The 21,150-nt window shown below is 42.4% G+C and overlaps 1 protein-coding gene across 8 annotated transcripts in view; it reads right to left on the bottom strand.

Moving 5' to 3' along the window:
- The window catches only part of rnf207a (ring finger protein 207a), a 29,784-nt gene that overhangs the window by 4,628 nt on the left and 4,006 nt on the right, over positions 1 to 21,150 (bottom strand). The window contains exons 2-18 of one of the 8 annotated variants that reach the window (XM_034533569.1): positions 20,376 to 20,508; positions 19,643 to 19,787; positions 19,322 to 19,403; positions 17,753 to 17,828; positions 16,734 to 16,859; positions 15,342 to 15,388; positions 12,174 to 12,246; positions 11,432 to 11,500; positions 11,091 to 11,159; positions 10,050 to 10,156; positions 6,813 to 6,990; positions 5,717 to 5,902; positions 5,433 to 5,484; positions 5,221 to 5,345; positions 3,938 to 4,137; positions 3,376 to 3,549; positions 2,367 to 3,158 (exon numbers count right to left, since the gene is read on the bottom strand). In XM_034533569.1, the coding sequence (XP_034389460.1) occupies positions 3,399 to 3,549; positions 3,938 to 4,137; positions 5,221 to 5,345; positions 5,433 to 5,484; positions 5,717 to 5,902; positions 6,813 to 6,990; positions 10,050 to 10,156; positions 11,091 to 11,159; positions 11,432 to 11,500; positions 12,174 to 12,246; positions 15,342 to 15,388; positions 16,734 to 16,859; positions 17,753 to 17,828; positions 19,322 to 19,403; positions 19,643 to 19,787; positions 20,376 to 20,508 (1,819 nt within the window). In that variant the 3' untranslated portion in view covers positions 2,367 to 3,158; positions 3,376 to 3,398. Of the gene's footprint in view, positions 1 to 2,366; positions 3,550 to 3,937; positions 4,138 to 5,220; positions 5,346 to 5,432; positions 5,485 to 5,716; positions 5,903 to 6,812; positions 6,991 to 10,049; positions 10,157 to 11,090; positions 11,160 to 11,431; positions 11,501 to 12,173; positions 12,247 to 15,341; positions 15,389 to 16,733; positions 16,860 to 17,752; positions 17,829 to 19,321; positions 19,404 to 19,642; positions 19,788 to 20,375; positions 20,509 to 21,150 lie in introns of those variants that run through there. The other 7 variants (XM_034533572.1, XM_034533571.1, XM_034533570.1 and 4 more) reach the window with 7 other exon arrangements.

Raw genomic sequence — 21,150 nt, 5'->3', positions numbered from 1 at the left:
GTCCACGCGTGAGATTGATTCAGGAATGACATTTTTTTTTAGGTGTCAAGCTTCCCGAAATCCCCCCCGGGGGGGTTGGCTCTCTCGACCCTTGACCTTTTCACACAACGGCCTCGTGCATCTGTCACCGCCGATAACGGCGTCACGATTGATTCCAATTACCCCTCTGGTCCAGAGAACGGGGGGGGGGGGGGGGGGGGGGGGGGGGGGGGGGGGGGTCAAGGAAGTGGTTGGTTTTATGTGTCGATATTGAATAATGAAAGAAAACAAAGTCAACACTATGAAAGAGAGAATATCATCGGAGAATTTCTGTAAGGAGGGACAGAAAAGCTGGACTTCCTGTGAAAAGCCTGACTTAAGTTAACAGTTTAAGCCGTGACTGAAAAACTATTCAGAGACTCTTTAAAACAATAAAGTCTGCATGCGAATGACTCAATTTACAAAAAAGAAGACGGAAAAAGTGTGAAATGAATAGCGTGAAAAGAAAAAAAAGCACCGTCACAAACAAAATCCACAAACGGGTGAATTAGTTGAGCTGTAGAGGTTCTGGTGGGTTTATATTGTCGCCTTTGGACCTCCGGTTCTGAAACGTGAAGCCGGTGCTGAAGTTAAACCTGCATTCTCCCTCATGGTTGCAAAAACTTCTCACTTATTATTATTACCTCAGCATTGTAAACATGAGTTTATGGTCTCAATCTTTAGTTTCAAGTCTCCTTCAATACAACATGGTCATTTAGTAAATGACGGTCCATTGAGAGTAAATTAGACCATAAACAGGGGATGCTTTAGGGCGGGGCTACCTTGTGATAAACAACTGTAACCCTTTAAGTGTGTTTTCAGTTCATGAGAGTTCATTTTATTTCACCTACAAATGTCTTATTCAGTTGACTTCAGTTGTGCTCTTCTGGTTGCAAAAAACCAAGATGGCGACGTCCAAAAAACCAAGATGGCGACGTCCATTATGCTGAACTTGAGGCTTCAAAACGGCAGTCCACAAACCAATAGGTAACATTACAGTGACTACGTCCACTTCTTATATACAGTCCATGCACGGGACAGAGCCATAAAGCTGTTTCCCCCTATTTCCAGTCTTTATGCTAAGCTAAGATACGCTAGCTGGCTGCAGCCTCATTTTTACCACAGAAACAAGAATGGTGTCAATCTTAGTACACAAATGAGCATAATATCACACCTATAAAACTGTCCTGGGACCAGTTGCGTGTCAGTATTATATATTAATCTGCAATACACGAGTTCTTTTCAATTTTAGTTCCATATATCCACTTAACTTGTTAATCCTCCTTTCTGCAAAACAGCCCCATATTACTCTCATCTTGTTTGAAAACCACAAATCCATAAACCAAATTAAAATGTAACGTCTTGGGAGCCAACAGCAGTTCTGCATGTGGATAACTCCATAATTAAGACTCTTAACTCGTATCTTCAGCCTCATTATATAACCATTTGTGGTTTCGTCCTCAATCTGCTCCTTTTGCTCTAATTGTATTCTTCTTAATGTCACACTCCCTTCAGTGACCCACTTTCTCCAAAGAGATAATTAAACTTTCATTCTATCTTATCTTTACATTTTTTTTTTTTCTGGAACGTATTACTTTTTAAAATCATTGTTCCCCTTCAGCATATCTTCTGTGAGCGTACCACCCCGACCCCGGCTGTAAAACGAATGGAGCAAAAGGTGGGACCCATCCTAATTGGTGAAGAAATGAATACCATATCTCTATGAACTTTACCTCCAAAAAGAAAAAGAAAAAATGGTACTTATTTTTTCTTGGAGCGAAATAACCTTGGGGAGGGGGGGTTTTCCCTTCTGCTCAGGCAGCATAGTTGAGGGAGCCCAGCAAGAGGCTGAGAGAATAATGAACAGTGGAACGTGGACCCGGTAGTTCGATGAGAGCCGATGATGAATGACCACGGGGAAGGGAGTAGTACAGGAACAGAGCCGAGGCACCGCCATTTGTTACTCCGCTGTCACAAATGTATTTTTAATGAATCCGCACCTCTGACGTTAACGTTCCTCGAGGCCGGCGTGACCCCCGATTGTTCCCCGTGAACACGCGCCGGTTCTGAACAAACCCACTTTGCTGTGTAAATGTAAATAACCTTCTCCCTTCCATCGCTCTGGCTCCTCATTATCATCCTCACCTGTGCCGAGGCTATAGGGCCGTTTCTTCACCTTCGAATCGCTCCTGTGTTGCTTTAAGATGTTGTCTTAAAAACAAGCACTTTCAACAATTTATTTATTTTATACACTTTATCCACTTATTCTATTTCTACTCCATCTGTATATATAATATTCTTCTTGTTTTTTACTCTTTTATCTTAATTCTGTTATTATACTACTTGTTTTACTTATTACTGTGAGCAATGCTGCCTGTAATCCTGTAATTTCCCCACTGAGGGACTAATAAAGGATTATCTTATCTTATCTTATCTTATCTTATCTTTCTCCTGAAATTACCCTCAAATTATGCTGGTCCTCTACATCATAAAAGGTACGTGCCTTTATGTTCCACTACTAAAATGCCAACATGATGATTATCAAAAGAATACATGGGAGGAAAAGGAGAAGGGAAGTAAGAGGAAAGGGAAGGTATACCTGCTGATTTCCTGCAGGGCAAATGCCTTAAAGCACGATGCTGACACCGGGCGTCGTCGAGGGGGCAAACCCAAGAGGAATATATATTTCTAGACAGCGCTTTGGTTGGCTGGAGAATTGAGGATTAAAAAAAAGAAGAAGAAGAAGAAGCGAGCAGCGGATCGAGGTTGAGGCCAGTTACATTCACACGCCTCTAATATTACAGCGTTTCCACCTCTTGCATGTAGATGTTAAAAAGCTGCTGGGTTAAAAAAAGAGAAAAGAAAGGAAAAGCCCACTGCAGACACCATCCTGGAAATCACTGCTTCATTTTGAAGGAGACACACGTCAACATGTGAGCGACGCTGACACCCAGAACGACACACACACACACACACACACACACACACACACACACACGTCATTGCATTTGCTGCGTTCCATCTGTGCCGTCACACCGGTTCAACGATCTTCTGGGGAATCAGAGCTGGGCGGTCATCCATCATCAGCCTCCCTCCCACTCTAACTCCCCAAAGGAAATGTTTTATGCAAAGAATAGAGTCTGCAAAACACACATACACACACACACACACACACACACACACTGTGAAATAAAACAGACAGGGCGATAATTCACACTCTCAGCATACTTATCATTTTAACAGCCAAAGCACAAACAGAAAGGACATTCGCTGTTTTCTTCTACAAGTCCGAGTAATTCTTCGTTTTCTTTGTCCCCGTCCGGCTCCGACAGTCTTTGACCTCCGTGTTGACCTCACCTTGGAGTCTCCGGACCCGTTTTCTACGAAGGCGTCTCGTTGTGGCCGGACGTCTCCGTGGTAACCCTGGGCCGGACCGGGCGGCTGGTCTTGACGGAGCTGTCGCCCGACTCGAGGATCAGCGGCCGGTTGTTCTTGTGCCGGTCCGAGTCTAAGACGCAGGTCTGGTTGTCGCTGTCGAGAAGGCGCACATTTCACGAATGTTATTTTTTAAATATTTTGCTAAACGTGGGTTGAATACAACACGGATACTACTAAAGCAAGGCCGTGGGGATCCATTATCACACACTCAGATGATGTTTTTATCTTTTTTTTTTACAGAATTCTTGGCAGATTTGCAAGGTAAACCAAGTGGTGAAACATGAATCACGACACAAACTTCTTATTTTTTTTGTTTGTTTACCCTCCTTTTAGTTTTGCTAATTAAAATCCATCACAGCTCACAGCTGGAAATCTGCCGAGACTGCAGAGACATTTTTTTTCCCAGGATTTGAGTGAGTCAAATATATAAATGTTTCAGTCAAGCTCATTCACCGTTACGCTACCTCGGCTAATAACTCACAAAAGGGAAAGAAAGCTGCAGGTAGACGCGATTAATCTCTGAATATCGTGAACTTTTATCGGAAGGCCGTCACAAACAGAGGAACTACGGTTCAGGACTGTCGGTACCCGTCTTGACTCTCTTTCGCCATCGCGCTTTCTTCGTAGACTTTCAGCATCGTCTCCGTGCGGTCGTCGTGGTGCTTTTTCGCCTCCTGAAACCTAAAAGGTACATTCTGAATTATGACCCTTCCCTTTGAGAACATGGCTGAGCCTCCCCCCCCCCCCTCCAAATCCTTAAAGACATTTCACAAATATAAAGATGTATGTATGTTTTTTTTTAGCGAGCATTCTGCAAACAGGAGTGAAGGACCTGCGGTTGGTTGTGGACTATTTTCAGCCGCAGATTAAAACAAATTTGCAGCTCCAGTGACTATTTACTGCAGCAGAACGGTGTTGAGATAAACTACAGCGTGTGTGTGTGTGTGTGTGTGTGTGTGTGTGTGTTCCTGGTAATGAAGGAACGTGTCACCCCAGTGCAGCGATGTCACAGAAGGAATAAGCTTTACGCAGAATAAACACTTCACCGTTGGGTTTGGTCTTTTCTTGGGATTTGTTGACAACGAACTAATTTACCCTTTTCACGTTTAACTCCGTTTTAGTCTTTTATGAAGAGGAAAACACAGCTTTAAAAGACGTATTGATTTTGTTTGCTGAGGCTACGCATTACAATTTAGTTTTACAAGACGTGCAACGTTTTTCTTTATTTTTTTCTTTATCCCCCTTTTTTTTTGTGATGTGTACTTCAAATCAAAGCTGCTCTGGTGGCTTCGATTTCCTCCCAATTACTGCCCTCAGTCAACCAATATAGTAATATATAGATAGATAGATAGATAGATATTATAAATATTTATATAGAAATATTTATATATAGAAATATTTATATATAGAAATGTTTATATTTATAGAAATATGTGTATCAATATTTATATATAAATATATATATAAATATGTATATATAAATATGTATATATAAATATTTATATATAAATGTTAATACATACAAATATTGATATATATAAATGTTTATATTTATATAAATGTTTATATTTATATAAATATTTATATATAAATTTATATCAATATTTATATAAATATAAACATTTATATATATATTTATATATATATAAATATGTATATATACATATATATTTATATATAAATATATATATAAATATTTATATATATATATATATATATATATATATATGCTGTATATAGTAATCTATCCTCTGAATACAACACCTGGGCTCCAGTCTCTCTTTGACTTTGGCGATGGACAGGATGTAGGGGCTGATCTGTCTGGTGATGGTGGTCAGGTAAGAGTTCTCCTGCTTCAGCTGCATTAGGTCGTGAAGCTGGGCTGAAACCAGTTGAATCGAAACACATAAACACATAAAGACAGAGACATAAAACGTTTTTCGAGCGATACATTTTTTTCAAATCAGAAGACGGACCTTCGTAGATCTCCTGCTCGTTGGTGACCCTCTGAAAAGTCTCGTCCCAGATCTGTGAGGAGAATGCGGAAAAAGATGATTCTCACGTTCACCGCGGCCGTTCGACTCTCGGGGTACATTTGACATTTGCTTCTTTCCCCCTCTGTTTGCACTGCTGGCAGTCTACATTCATAACAACGGCTGGAACCGGCTTGTTAGTATGCGGCGAGAGCCACTGGCTGAGGACAAAGGTCTGAGGGAAGTACAAAACGAAAAGGTCATCGTCCAGGTATCGCTCGACGCACCTCTTCAAACATGACTCTCATCGTCTCCACGGTGGAGTGCTGGGAAGCTATCTGGCTGTCGATGTGCAGCGACCGGTCCATGATCTCGCCCATTTTATCCGTGTTGATGATGGAGTGGTGCTTGGTGAGGTCTCGGTGCAGCTCCTGGACCTGGTCCTTCAGGCTCTGAATCTCCGTCTGGAGAGTCTATGAACACACAAGCGTACACAGCACAAGAAGACGTGACACTCGAGAGGCGCTTCAATGTCTGCAAAGAGGCCGAGATCTGACGGGTGTCCAGATCCCGGTGTTGAAGTGCATCCGAGCGTGAAAACAGGCTGAGCTTTGTTTTACTTTGAGGATCGGAGATGGCTCCTGCAGCCCAGGAAGAGAAGTTGCTGCAGCGGTTTTAACCAAATGTGCATCCAAATACAGGAGAAACTAGTAAAATGTCTTAAAACCTAAAGTACTTATGTTACTTTTAGCCATGTTTCATGACCAAAAACTTGCCAAACTAACAATATTGCCATCAGTATCTGCTGCACTTCACTTTTTGTGTTTAGGGCCAAGTAGCGCATTTTAGCAACACGCTAAAACAAGAACGTGGTAAACAATGTCGCCTGCCTGCTAAGCATGATGTTAGCATTTAGCTCAAAGCACTGCGAGAACATATAATCTCCTTTAAAGGGTCACTTCGCTATTTTTCAACCATGATTTTATGTCTAATTGACTAATAGTGATAACATTCTTTTTCCCACCACTATTCACAGCACCGGTCCCAGCACCGGTCCCAGCACTAGTCCCAGCACCGGTCCCAGCACTAGTCCCAGCACCGGTCCCAGCACCGGTCCCAGCACCGGTCCCAGCACCGCGGTCCCAGCACCGGTCCCAGCACCGGTCCCAGCACCGGTCCCAGCACCAGTCACAGCACCGGTCCCAGCACCGGTCCCAGCACCAGTCCCAGCACCGGTCCCAGCACCAGTCCCAGCACCGGTCCCAGCACCAGTCACAGCACCGGTCCCAGCACCAGTCACAGCACCGGTCCCAGCACCGGTCCCAGCACCGGTCCCAGCACCGCGGTCCCAGCACCGGTCCCAGCACCGGTCCCAGCACTCACCCTGTAGGTGTTCTCATAGTTGCGGCAGTGCTCGGTGAAGGGCGTCTCCCTCCCCTCAGCCAGGAGGACCTTGGTGCAGATGTTGCGGTGACAGCTGGGCCTCCGACCGCACACCGAGCCCAGGGGCATCTCACTGAGAGACGGGGAGCGGCACGCCATGGAGAGAGGGGACTGGTGCCTGAGGAGAGGGAACAATAATCAGGAATTCATTTTTTTTTCCTTCCTCCCTCTCGTTAATAAGCGCGGATGAAACATCACACCCGTCTCACCCCCCCCCGGTCTCTTTGACCACAGCTCTGACTGTATAAATATTACATATAGTACATGTGCAGCTTGCACTATTCAAAACACTCAGAACCTGGTGAAATATTCTTAATATTCTTTTACCCGGTCGCTGGCATCCAGAGTTTTTTCTATTATTGCAATCACTTGGGAATTGAGTGCATATTGTATGAAAAACACCCTGCTGCAGAATGTCTGTTATTTCAACCTACTTTCTACTTCTAAGATGTACACACAACTCTTTCTACATACCATCTACTTTATTGCGCATGGCAAATATCTGATACACAAGTGATACACACTTTATTGTCTCACTTCCTTCGGTGCTTCACTCGAGCGCAGCTTGATGTTGTTTCCTATCTCTCCGTGAAAGGACTAAGGAGGACGAATGTCTGTGCAAACTTTTCTTCTAAATACGATGCAATGAAATACCATTTCACTTATTGTTGGGTTGCCTGACGTGTACCTCGAACATCTCTGGCATCCACACGATGCTTTTGCAGGAGAACATCGATCAATTCTGAGAACACGGTACCAGTCGGATCCCAGTTCTTTACTTGCTCTTGTGTTTGGTTCTGTGTTTCTGGTCCGTGAGTGAGTGGATGCGCGACGTGGTCGTCTGTCCACGGCTAATCTGCAGCAGCAAACTGCATAATATTTTGGGGCAGGCCGGTTATGTCTGCAGGCTGAAGGACCTCTCGAGGTTGCGGTGACTCACACTTTCTCAAAAGCGCCTTTTATTGGCTGCTCTGTACTGCCTGCTGTCTCCTCGTGCACTACTCGAATACCACTGTGCACACACTGCTGTACCTCCCCGGCAAGCTTGGTGAGTTTAATCTAGTTTTTTTGGGGGGGTGGAATTCATACGACGTGTTCTTATTCAACCACTTTGAGCAAATGGCCTGCGGACTTCGCCGCTTCTTCTTCTTCTTTTTGAGTTTGAATGAAAATGCCCGTCGGTGTCTAGAACGTGGGGTTGGCCAATTGTGGGTTGTATTCATTCTATCACGCAAAAAACAGCATTGGTTGTTGCACACACCCGGCAGAGAGCCGCAACCTCCTTCAAAAATAGATCTGGGATCAGTGAGACTACCTGAATGAATACAGATGATACATCATGCGTCTGAAGCGCGGCGGCACACTTGCTGTCACTCATAACACTCGGATGTGTCTTCACACTTCACCGAGAGTGTGAAAGTACGTATGTGCGGCACATACCCAAACGGACTGCGCACGCATACGTTCACCTGGGTAGGACCGTCGTCTTGGCTTCGCGCCTTCGCACAACACAAGCGCCCTTCAGACGTTCTCCAGCAAAAAAGAAAACAAAACCCTGGGTGTGACTGCATCCTCTCGCGTCGCCATACAAATGCCGTCCTCCGAGCATCCGGACTGCGTCCCAACGCAGCCAATTAAAGACGTTGCCAGTACTAAAGCATCAGTTGCATGAGAGAACAACTCCACTTCTGTTCTGGGAAACTACGATACGAATAGGGCCCAGCCAGCTGGCCCGTCCACCAAATCCCTGCCCCCCCCCGGTTTGCATCCCGCGTTGGGAGGAAGGGAGCTTTTCAGACGGCGATGGGAAAGTCTCAGACACAACAACACGTTCGGTCAGTAAAACGACGCGTGGGCGTCATTCTGAACGACCATACGGTGAGGAAAAGCTCACTTCCTCCCTCCGTCTGTTCACTGAAGTAAGTAACCTTCTGTGACGACTGTTGTCTCGCAGTGTCAAAGGCATCAGCAGGTGTTCACTGAGAGTGGAAAGCCGGCGAGACACCTCTAAGCCTACGCCGATAATTCAGTCCGTAGAGCACATTTAATCCATCGCAATCAATATTCACTCAACTACCAAAGCTACATCTATTAGGGGATCACACTGGAGACTCGGGCACACTCTGTAGAGGCTATACAAGAGAACGGCAAGAACTTGAACATAATAAAATACATATCAATGTACCTGGGGTCTGGCAGGCTCTGCTCCTTCCTTCTTGCCCAGTGTTGATGCCACAGAGGACCTGTCGAAACCATTTAAACTCTCCCTCCCTCCCTCTCTCTCTCTCTCTCTCTCCACCCTACACACGTCATCCAGCCTCTGACCTCCCATCACTGACGCCAATTAAAGCCGTGACATCAGCGGCCTGGAACTTTTGGGCCGACTTCCAGATGAATCCTGGAAAGTTCTGTGAAATTACGATTAAAAATAGTGCCGGCCGGGCCGGCCCGGCCACCAAATTCCGGGCCCACTCTGCATCTTGCACTGGCGAGGGCGCTAAGCAAGTTGGAAAGTTGTCAGTATGTTGGCATCAGTGGGTGGGCTTAAAAACTTGTGAACAGTTGAGGTGGGGGGGGGGGGGGGGGGGGGGCTGTAGTGGAAAGTGGAAAATGACACAAGTAGCAGGCGTGGGTGTTTAAATAAAGGTTGTTTTCTGGTTATTTGATGGGATTCTCAAGCAAATGTATGAAGTGAAACGATTTGATGGCATTGTCAAAAGCATTCTCGCAGTTTTGGGGTTGTTTTCCGCCACGAAAATTCGATGCACAAACACATAAAAACAACATAAAAACAACACGTTCATCCTCTCATCCTGTTTCCAGCTGCGTTCGTGTCCCCGGCTTTCTAAAACAGGACGGCCCGCCTCCCTCACAGCAACAAGGTGAGTTACATAAACATATCCGTGTACAGAGCTTACAGATAGACAGAATAACTTCCACGCCGGGGACTCGAGTGCACGGCGCCTCCTTTCCTCTCGCTTCACTCATCGCCGTCCACCATCTGCACTTCCAAAAAAACATTTGGTGGGATTTGGAGTTTGGATGCTTTGCGAGCGTGAACATTTCCTGGCCAGGCTTTCTTGGAAGAATCCGAATAAAAGACGCCGCGGTTAAAATAAAACCAGAGAGTAAGGGAATATTTGAGTGATTACGTGCACGTGATATTTGGGGTCTCACCTTGCCGCCACGCTTATAGATCCGGCGACAGAGGGAAGGCAGCGCTGGCCGAGCAGCAGCAAGGGCTCCAGACAGCGAGCAAACTCGCTTCTGTAGTCGGTGTTGATCTCATGGAAGACGGAGAAAACGTCACTTAGTCTCGTGCAAATACGTGCACGCATTTATGGCATAATTGTTCATTGTTCTTTCTATGAAAAACAGAAGAAAAGCCGGACGATAAATAAATAAGAAAAGAGGGGAAAAAAAAGACATGAAGTTACAGCAGGAGTGGACGATTGAGGCCCGACAATATATAAATACAGCATATATAATAACAGCAATAGCATCATTTTAATGATAATATTACAGCCATCAGCATTATTCTCATCATCAGCATTTAAAAGCAAAATAAACAAGTAAACGATTCAAAAGAAGAAGAAAAAAAAAACACACACATTATTAAAAAAAGAAATACAATGTAGTTATTTCTTAACACGAGTCGTATTATCTACGAGTTCTAGAGAGTGTCACTCTTCATTTAAGTTATTCTGACTGCAATCTGTAGGAGTGGCTGTTTTAATGAGTATGAAAATGATGTGTGTAATATATTCTGGGGCCTTTCACAGTCACCAGAGCTAATCTTTGCCTAAATGTGTCAACAAATCCGTGTGTTTCTGCTTTCGTAAGACATTTTTGGAATTTCTTAAAAGTCGCGGTTTGCGGGCAGAAAAACGGTGATTTGTGTGCAGGAAACATTGCAGCAATGATTGCCCCAGAAATATTGTCGCAAACAATCTGCGTTTGCTGGATTTTTGCTTACACTTCATAAGCATGCTCGTACGACTACAGTTGCGTCGTCGCATTAAAGTCAGATTATTGTAAGAGGTGCTCGTATGCGTTTGCATGAACATTTGCACCATCGTGATGAATGTGTCTCATGTCCCCCGATTAAATACACGACTGAATGACTGACCGCAGCTCCCCACTGGACGGCACTGAACTCTGAGGAGAAAGAGGAGAAACTGCATCGGGATGCCTTGCAGGAAGGCGCCTCCTACTCACTTTGCTGCTCTGCACCGGTCTCAGCCGGTGAGGGAGCTTCACGATCCTCTTCAGCCTCTCCATGAGTTGCTGCGTAAGCAAGAAACAACGAGTGATGCGTTTCATCTCGAGGAGACGGACTCCTTTTAGAGAATCAAATCACCGTCCAGCTAACACTTGAAGTTTTCTCCTTGCCAAAGGGAAACTCTCGGGTGGAGTGAACCGAGGTCTTTGTGATGCATGTACAGGAGACGCGGTTCCATAATCACAATGTGCCGTCCAATAGTTATCTTACTTGACGTCGTAAAAAAAAAAGCAACAATAATAAAAACATAGTTCATCGTTCACGTGGCGGCACTCACGTAGCCCATGTCCAAAAACTCAAACTTGTTGGCTGAGCTGAGGAAGGCCGAACACGTGACGAGGTGCACCTGAAAACATCAGAGAGTCAATGTTTAGATTTTAAAAAAGAGCTGCATGGAATATGAGACACCGACAGGCTAAAGGGTTTAAAATGAATCCCACAACTAAAATGCACACAATTAATATGAGGAGAGAGTATCTCCATCTAATGCCACATTGTGCTTCTACTCCACTACTGGCAGCCTGAGAGACCTTTCAGATACATATTTTATATTTCATGCTCATTTCTCTAGTTTCATACTTTCCACTAGAACATGTTTACATGCTTGAATGTTCAAAAGACATTTTTCTCATACCGTCGGTCTGAAAGATACCCGGTCTGCTCTGATTGGCTTGCCATGAAAATACGACGCACCTTTGCAGAGGTAGTTCTCGAGGGGGTGGGTTATATATGTATATATATATGTATATGTTCAGTGTGTGGGTTGGTAAGAACTCCAGATACCCAAAAGTATGCCAACAAGCACTGACAAAAAAATTGCTTTTACTGATTTACTTGAAAAAAAACCCCACAAAAACAAAAGAGCAATTCCCAATATAAACTTCTCAAATGATTCCCTTTAAATAACTGTTCAAGGACCATAACGTTTTTTTTATTTTTTTTAAATGAACACAAATGTCCCTCCTCCATTAATCATCCCACAACTCCTCGGATGTACGGTGTGATCTTTCTCACTCTACCTGGAGGGTGGGGAGGAGGGCGGTGAGGTGGGAGAGCTGCTCCTTGAGTGCTTTCTCCTTCTCCTCGTGTTGACTGCGAAACACACACAAACAAACAAACAAACACGTAACGCCGCACCTTCGCATTGGAGGCTGCCGTAAAAACTCGAGAGGATTGAGCTCAGGAGGCGCAAAGCACCAAACGACATACTCCATATTTCTCTAAACCAATCCATCTGTCTTCTCCGTCTACACCTGTGCACGCAGACGTGGGGCCGGACACACAAAGCCCGACATAAATAGCCTTTAACACTCTTCCGGGAGCCCAGACACTGGACGGCTTCCAGGCAAACGGAGAGAGAGATGGAGAGAGAGAGATGGAGGACACAAAAAATCTCATTAGAGATCCCCACAGAGTGCAACTCGAGACACTCACTCACTCACATGGACAAAATTGTTCTCATTCAATCACACGTTGGTGCAGATGGAGCACACGGCGAAGAGGAAAAGTGCTCGGAAGTCATTCCGATTTTCTTTTTCCATCTGTAATTTGGAGAAATGGCTGTTTGCAGTGTAGAGAAAGAGCTAAATATGTGGTTAGTGAAGAGCTGCTCCGTTAGCCATGTATTTCACTGATTAATCATTCTTCTCAAAAAGAAAAAAAAGGTGCAACATATGGGATTCATATAGCATAAAACGACTATTATCTTTAAAAGGATAAAGTGGTTAGTGATGTCTAGCTGATCAGAGCTCACGGCCGCCGCTCTCGTGGGGAGGTTACAGCTGAGAACGCCTCACGTAAGAGTAACGACCACCCTGCAGCGCCCCCTCTGGTGAACACTGTTAGCACCATTTGCACCGTTTGCAACGTTTGCACCGTTAGCGCTGTTTGCACCGTTAGCGCTGTTTGCACCATTAGGACTGGTTGCACCGTTAGCGCTGTTTGCACCATTAGCGCTGTTTGCACCATTAGGACTAGTTGCACCGTTAGCGCTGTTTGCACCGTTAGCGTTGTTTGCACCGTTAGGACTGGTTGCACCGTTAGCGCTGGTTGCACCGTTAGCGCTGTTTGCACCGTTAGCGCTGTTTGCACCGTTAGCGTTGTTTGCACCATTAGGACTGGTTGCACCGTTAGCGCTGTTTGCAACGTTAGCGCTGTTTGCACCATTAGGACTAGTTGCACCGCTAGCGCTGTTTGCACCGTTAGCGCTGTTTGCACCGTTAGCGTTGTTTGCACCATTAGGACTGGTTGCACCGTTAGCGCTGTTTGCAACGTTAGCGCTGTTTGCACCATTAGGACTGGTTGCACCGTTAGCGCTGTTTGCACCATTAGGACTGTTTGCACCGTTAGCTCTGTTTGCACCATTAGCACTGTTTGCACCATTAGGGCTGGTTGCACCATTAGCGCTGTTTGCACCATTAGGGATGTTTGCAACATTAGGGCTGTTTGCACCGTTAGTGCTGTTTGCACCGTTAGTGCTGTTTGCACCGTTAGGGCTGTTTGCACCATTAGGGATGTTTGCAACATTAGGGCTGTTTGCACCATTAGGGATGTTTGCAACATTAGGGCTGTTTGCACCATTAGGGCTGTTTGCAACATTAGGGCTGTTTGCACCATTAGGGATGTTTGCAACATTAGGGCTGTTTGCAACATTAGGGCTGTTTGCACCATTAGGGCTGTTTGCACCGTTAGTGCCGTTTGCACCGTTAGCTGCGAGCCGCCATGGCGACAGCCGTTAAGAGGCACACAAATGCTCCCAATTGTCTGATATACAATAATTTCATCTTAGAGACTAATTAGTTTGCAAACATTGGATGACATTAAATCAAACTTTAATTATCGCGGTGGGGATGTTGTGGGCTTTTAATTATTTAAGTGTGAGTTAATGCTAAATTAATGGACGGGAGGGTGTCATTATCCTGTTTTCGCAAAGTCGTTTCTCAATTTGTGTCACTTGACAGTTTGTTACTGCGCCATCACACAGCTGCAAAGGAGAAAAATAGAAACTATGAATGGATCCTGCAACGCAACATTGTCCCTCCGATGATGAGTTGGACAGAGAACGGGCGCCAGCGAGCGACTCAGATTGCCACCTTGAAAATATGCAAACTCACATTAAAGTCAGGGTTAGTTAATCCTGACAGTAGTGAACGAATGAAATGCTCCTTCAAAAAAAGAGAGAGAACATAATCGTGCATCTGCAGCTGCTGCAGGACTGTCACGAGCCCGTCCAATCATTTCGTTTCACATACCGATTTTGGGGGGGCGTGGCTTTGGAGGGAGGTCTGAAGGGACGGGCGTGTCAGTGTTGCCAACGTGGCAACTTTCTCTCTAGATTCAGCAACTTTGAAAGGCTGCGAGCTACCTTCGTTTGAATGAGCGTTGGCAACACCGAGCTGGGTTTCCGGGTTGGATATTTCAACTAATCTAACTTTAATATACCACGTTCTCGAGTTACTAACCCCGGCTATACTTTAAGAATAAAGCCATTTGCTATATATGTCCTCGAAAAGGCAAAGCCATCTCCTTCGTGGTTTATTTTTTGGTGTAAAACCGGAGCAACCACAAAATGCTTATTCCACATAAACAATCAAATATATTTCTCATTCAATTTTGTATTTCTGTCATACACAGATGTGGAATAACGACTGTAACGGGTATGTTGACGTCGTCCGACGCCATCTCTCTATTCGATCATGTGACAATATGAGACAATGATGTGCGTTTGTGTGCGCGTGCTTCATAACTAATAACACCTTATTCAGGCGTTAAAGGTGCTCTGTTTTCTATTTGAAGCGGCCTCATCCAGGGTTTCCTCGAGGGGCCTCGAGAACGTCTCGAATGTAGACGATGTGTGTATTTGTATGCCGATTCTTTTAAGTTGGCTATATTTTTCCACGAGTGGATCAAGGCACAGAACGCTTTGAAACATGCGATCCCACTGAGGTGCTTTTTTAATTCGTGATCATAAACAGAAAGTATGTTTGGTGAGATTATTCCAGAGCGAACAGGGTGCTGCTGCTCATCCCCGTAACAATGCAGCATGACACAATGGAACAACTATCAAGGGACCTGCTGGCAGCCGGATAATAGCATTCAATTAGGTAAATATTGTGACACAAGCTTCGAGGCAACAAAAGCATTTTTACATATGACCTGTAAATCTTATATTTCAATTTATTCATTACCTCTGAGCTGCTTTCAGCAGAATCTTCTTCCTCTCTGCTAGTTTTTCCTGTCAGACAAGAACAGAGGAAATAAAAACCCTTTAATTCCCGACACTGTTTGCGAAAATGGCCTTAAGCTCTCGAATACCTAATGAATTTTCAAGATTGTGGTTAAAGAAAGAGGCGTACGATCCACACTGGGGCGTCTGCTCTATTTGATTGTGCACAATGCAAAGAAAAGACACTTTTAATAGGTAAACAGAGACCTCCGGTGGCCGAGCCGTGTTAACACTCTCCGATGGAGAAACTCACTGCATGCTAATTTAAGACTCACAGACTCAACCGGTATTTGAATCTTATATTTAACTTCAGAATTAATTAGTAGTATGTGTTTCAGAGCGATAATATCTGGTCCAACTGACACTTTCATTTACACTTTAAGTGAAGCAAACCTAGTGAAGCTAATAACTTGATGTATTAATATCAAGGGGCAGTCAGATAAAAGTCCAAATGTATTTTCCACTTCCCCGGCTGTTTGAAATGTTAATTCTTGGAATGGTTTTGGGGGAAAAACATTGCGGTTAAGTGCATGTGCATCACATTTTAGATGAAAGGTTATTGGGAATAAGTGTGAAAAGAAGAACCGCCTGGATGCTGACATGTTGATGCTTTTTTGAAGGTGTGGAAACCTCTCAAAGAGGATCTGGAGGAATGGAGAACACCTTTCAAGTGCGAGAAGCAAAGGGTTTGAATATCTGTCAACGTGATTTTTCAGTTTCTTCTTCTTTTTAAAAAAAAAAATAAATAAATTTGAGAAAAAAATGTCTCAGATATTCTGTTCGTGCCTTGTTATCCCGAGGTAACCATAAAGAAAAAAAGAAAAGAAAAAAGATGTGAAACTTTGTGAACGTTTGTGCCTGATGGCCATATTTAAACATGTTGACCTGAAGAACTGGTGTGATCCACAGCTGCATTGCTCTCTATCAAAACCGGTCAAACCACTTAAAAGTGAGTTTTTTTCCCATTTTAATACATCTAGTTTTGGGGCACATGAGGCCACTGTTTTAGCAAACTCCTCCATTATAGGGAATACAGTTGGTTTTCAACTATTTAAGATATGCACACATGTGCAATCGCAAAAGATAATCATAGAAAACATATTTGATAAACACAATGTTATTTTCTATTTTTTCAAATAGTCAAATAAAACAAATAAAATAAAAGGAGTATTGTCAGTAAGCACACTTCAAGACTTTAAACCGTCATGTATCATAAATGTATCATATTATGTCAATGTGTCACATTAAATATATAGTCTTTGGACACAGACGGGTTGAACGTGTGGTTTCAAGTCCTTCTTTTCCTTAAAGGATGAAGGAGGAAACCCAGCACACAGCGGGGTCGTCATATAACCTGCAGGCTGTTGAACAGAGTGCAGATCGCGCTCTCTTCTTCCTCCACGTTCAGACACACTTCTCCGATCATCGCCCTCAGCAGGAGGATGGCCTCTCGGGCCGAGGTCTGCAGCTCCTTCACCACCTACAGACGCAGGAGGAACAGCCACGTTATAGCTGCGTCATAAACTCCTTTATTGCACCTTCGAGCTGAAGCGTGCACCGGCAAAAAAAACACACATTTTAGCTTATATATATATATATATATATATATATATACAGTATACAGTAAATATATATATATATATATACAGTATATCATCAGTATATACATATATCTATATATAGATATATATATATATATATATATATATATATATCTATATATATATATATTGATAGAGAGAGAGACAACCATATGCGGTGGTGCAAAACTATCATATATATATATTAAAAAACTATCACATATATATGATAGTTTTGCATATATATATATATATAGTGAGATATATATAACCATATGCGGTGGTGCAAAACTATCCGTGAGCAGTGTACCGCATATATATATATATATAAAAACTATCACATATAGATATATATATATATATATATATATCATATATATGATAGTTTTGCATATATATATATATATATATATATATATGATAGTTTTGCACCATCGCATATGGTTAAAACTATCATACATATATATATATATAACCATATGCAGTGGTGCAAAACTATCATATATATATATATATATATATATATATATAGTGAGATATATATTACCATATGCGGTGGTGCAAAACTATCCGTGAGCAGTGTACCGCATATAATTGTATTCGACCCAGATTAATTCAGCAACGCTTCAAAATATTGCCAGAAAAAATACTTCTCATTTGTATGTTTATGTATTCAAATTGAATCGTAATGAGCTACGACACAAGTGCACCTGCACCACATTTCACAACGCTTGAATTATTCACGGGGCCCAAACAAGCGTGTAGCTGGAACAACAGCCATGGAGTCTCTCACCAGCACCGCCTGGTCCAGCATCTCACAGCCCTGCATGTAGGCCGTCTCTATGTCAATGCAGTGAGTCCGACTCTCCCTGTGGGTCACAAACAACACCCAATTAAAGGTGGAGGAGACCTCATTCCTTCAGTATCTCGAGCCCCTCCGCCCCATGCACGTCAGACTGGAAGAAGTGTTACCATCAATCAAAGCTGCATATGCAAAATAACAAAAGGACATCGATTTCTGGTAGAATCTTTCAAAAATAATTCAAAATAAAATGACCCAATTGGCTTCTGAACTTCTTGAGTGTTCAATGAACCTCTGGGACGTGGTACCAATGATACTTGATTGGAGGACCCTTCATCCCCCCCTACTGTTCACATTACTGACAGAACCGTTATTGATCTGGAGTAGGAAGATATATACTTTGTCATTATTCGCAAATGACCTATTGTTATATATAAAAATATATACATATATGCATATATATATATGAGGTGTTGAGTACGACTAAATACACATTTACTACTCGTGGTGTCAAGTAACCGAGTATATCTGTACTTTATTACATATACTTATATATACATATATATATATACATATATTATCATTATTATTTAGAAATAGGAGGGGTTCAGTTGAACTATATACCTATTTACTACTAGTGGTGTCAAGTAACCAAGTATATCTGTACTTTAATACATATACTTATATATACATATATATATATATATATATATATATATATATATATAGTATATTTAATCAAGTTCTGTACTTCTACATTTACATATACTATTTTTTTTTAAATATATATTGTGCATTTTTCTTATTATTCTATTCTTTGTATATATTGAGCATTCTTTATATTGTATTGCTGTATAAACTCTTTGTATGTTTTCATGCACATTTGTTCAGCAAAGCAGTCAAAAAAAAGTCAAAAGTAAAATATTTCCCTCCACAAGGGGGTGGAGTAGAAGTATAAAATGCATGAAAAGAAAATACTGAAGTGAAGAAGAAATACCTCAAACTTGTACTTATAACCAACTTGACTGAATGTAATTAGTAACTGACATTTTCCTTTTTTTTTTACTCCGCTATTTGTTGCAAGCTCATTTCATTTTTTAACAATCGACAACAATCCGGCTCCATAAACTCTCTAAATGCTGGTTTCGAATGTTTAAGCTCTTGAATCTTCACAACTCCGGTGGAAATCAAATCGAGCCCCCATCCATCTCTCAATTTAGCTGTCGTGTTATTCATCAAAGTGGAACAGATCAGGCGTGAACTGATAGTTAAATACTCTGAGATATCCTTTTGGAAATGGCAACCATGTTTTAAATCCCCTGAATATCTTATCTCCAGACTGAGCCGACTATCTTCCTCTTTTTACTTTCCCCCATCTTTCTCTTGCTTTGCATCGTAAATGAGGGTGATTCTTCAAACCCTCTTAAAATGCAATGTCTAAATACAGGGAAATGTGGTTAAGCTCTGCAAAATGGGAGCTCCGCCTGCACCCCTTATTCCAGAAATGTAGATACAAACAGAGAGGTTAAAAGAAGGGAAGAACTCAAAGGTTTGACTCACACTTGCATGTCTCTGAAGCACTTGATGCACAGCATCGACTTGTTCTCTGTTGAGAACAGGATGTAGGGCTCCTCGTGGAGCGCTGTGGGAAACAAAGACGCCTTTTAACCTCAAGAGTTAAAGCATTGAAGTAAAGTTAAAGTGGTGAGCGGCTTGGTGAAAATAGAAACACAAGAATGCCAAACACAAGTTGGCCGATAAAAAAAGGCCTCGCACCAAGTGGAACGCATGCGGCGCCTTTTTAATAATGCGTTGAATTTATATAGAGCTTTTCATGATACTCAAAAGACACTTAAATGAATATTACAGGCCGGCACTCACGGCACTTCCGGTGTTTGGCTCTGGAGCGTTTGGCCAGAGACACAATCTCATGGTGGGAAAACATTCTGGCCTTGTGAGTCAACTCCCTGCAGGCGCTGCACAGCGGCTGGCTGCAGGTGTTACAGTAGTACATCCCTCCTGCGTCCTGCACGGGAAAAACATCATCATTTTAATAATAATAATAATAAGCTACACAAGGAAAAACACACCCGTCTTAAAGCAACTATATGTAAAAATAAATGTTATTCGACAGTGGTCGAATCAAAACATATTGCGGAAGGATTTTAACATTGAGATGAATGAACAACGGCACCAATATTCACCAGGATTGTCTCATTTCGGTGAAGACAAAAATATAGACAACATAACATTTTGCATGTAGGTATTTCTTTTTTTTTAATGAATTTTTAAAAAGAGCGTAGGGTATATATATATATATATATATATATATATATATATATATATATATTGTATATACAATATATATATATTGTCCATGTGTATATAAAAAAAACACTTAAAGAAAAATAACATCTATAAAGAGGACTTTCTATAACCCCAAGAGCATGACATCTCACTGTAACAAATTACCAAACTTATAAACAGCAATGAAAGTGTATTTTTATTTATTTCTAATGCCTGAGTTCAGTATCTGTGTTGTGTTGCATGCATGTAAGTGACTTTCACCTAAATAAATGTGAACATTGCCGTTGGTCCGTGGGTCAATTCTTACCTTTTTGCTGCTTTCCTGGTCACAGTTGGCACACTGCACGGTCTCCTCAGCGTCCGCGTTGTTGTCCACCAGGAACTTGAGCAGACGGTCTTCTGGCGGGAGGGAGCTGTTCCCTTTTAATATGGACGGGTAACTGTGGCAAAGACAGACATGTGCACAGCCTGAGAACATCACGACGTATCACAAGTATACATAAGCATGAGTGTTATTCTTCAAGTTGATGTATGCCAGGAAAAAAACAACACAGCTTGATCTGATGGAGAGAAAAGAAGGAATGAAAGTGAAGTCACAAGAAGAACAGTAATGAGTTCATGCACTTTTTTTTAATTGTTTTAAAAGTCCCTATCCCCATTGTAGATTATGGTTTAAATACAATTATTTGGAGGCTATTTGTCATGTCTGGGGGAGCTTCAAGTTTCCACTCTTTTATTTATAGACAGATCATATTTCATCCTTCATATGTCAAGAGAGTGCAGCACGCATGTATAACAAGTAAAAACATCCATTCTAGACCACATCCCCTTTAACAAAAACATAAATATCAACAAGTGAACACACACAAACACAACATGACACAGACAATAAATAAGCCTATTAAAACAGCATCCCTTCCACAAATACATCAGACCTCACAACTGAAATGTTTCCAGATATGTCAGATAAGGCAAAGAAAGTCTGCATTTACAATTTAAATAAGTGCACACAATAAATACACAAAGAACCACCGACTGGATATTTTAATTTGAAGTTCAACATCGCACCTGAATGTTATTCC

Source organism: Cyclopterus lumpus, chromosome 5 (assembly GCF_009769545.1).
Source record: "Cyclopterus lumpus isolate fCycLum1 chromosome 5, fCycLum1.pri, whole genome shotgun sequence".
NCBI classification, from domain to species: Eukaryota; Metazoa; Chordata; class Actinopteri; order Perciformes; family Cyclopteridae; genus Cyclopterus; species Cyclopterus lumpus.
This window is presented reverse-complemented; position numbering and strand designations above follow the sequence as displayed.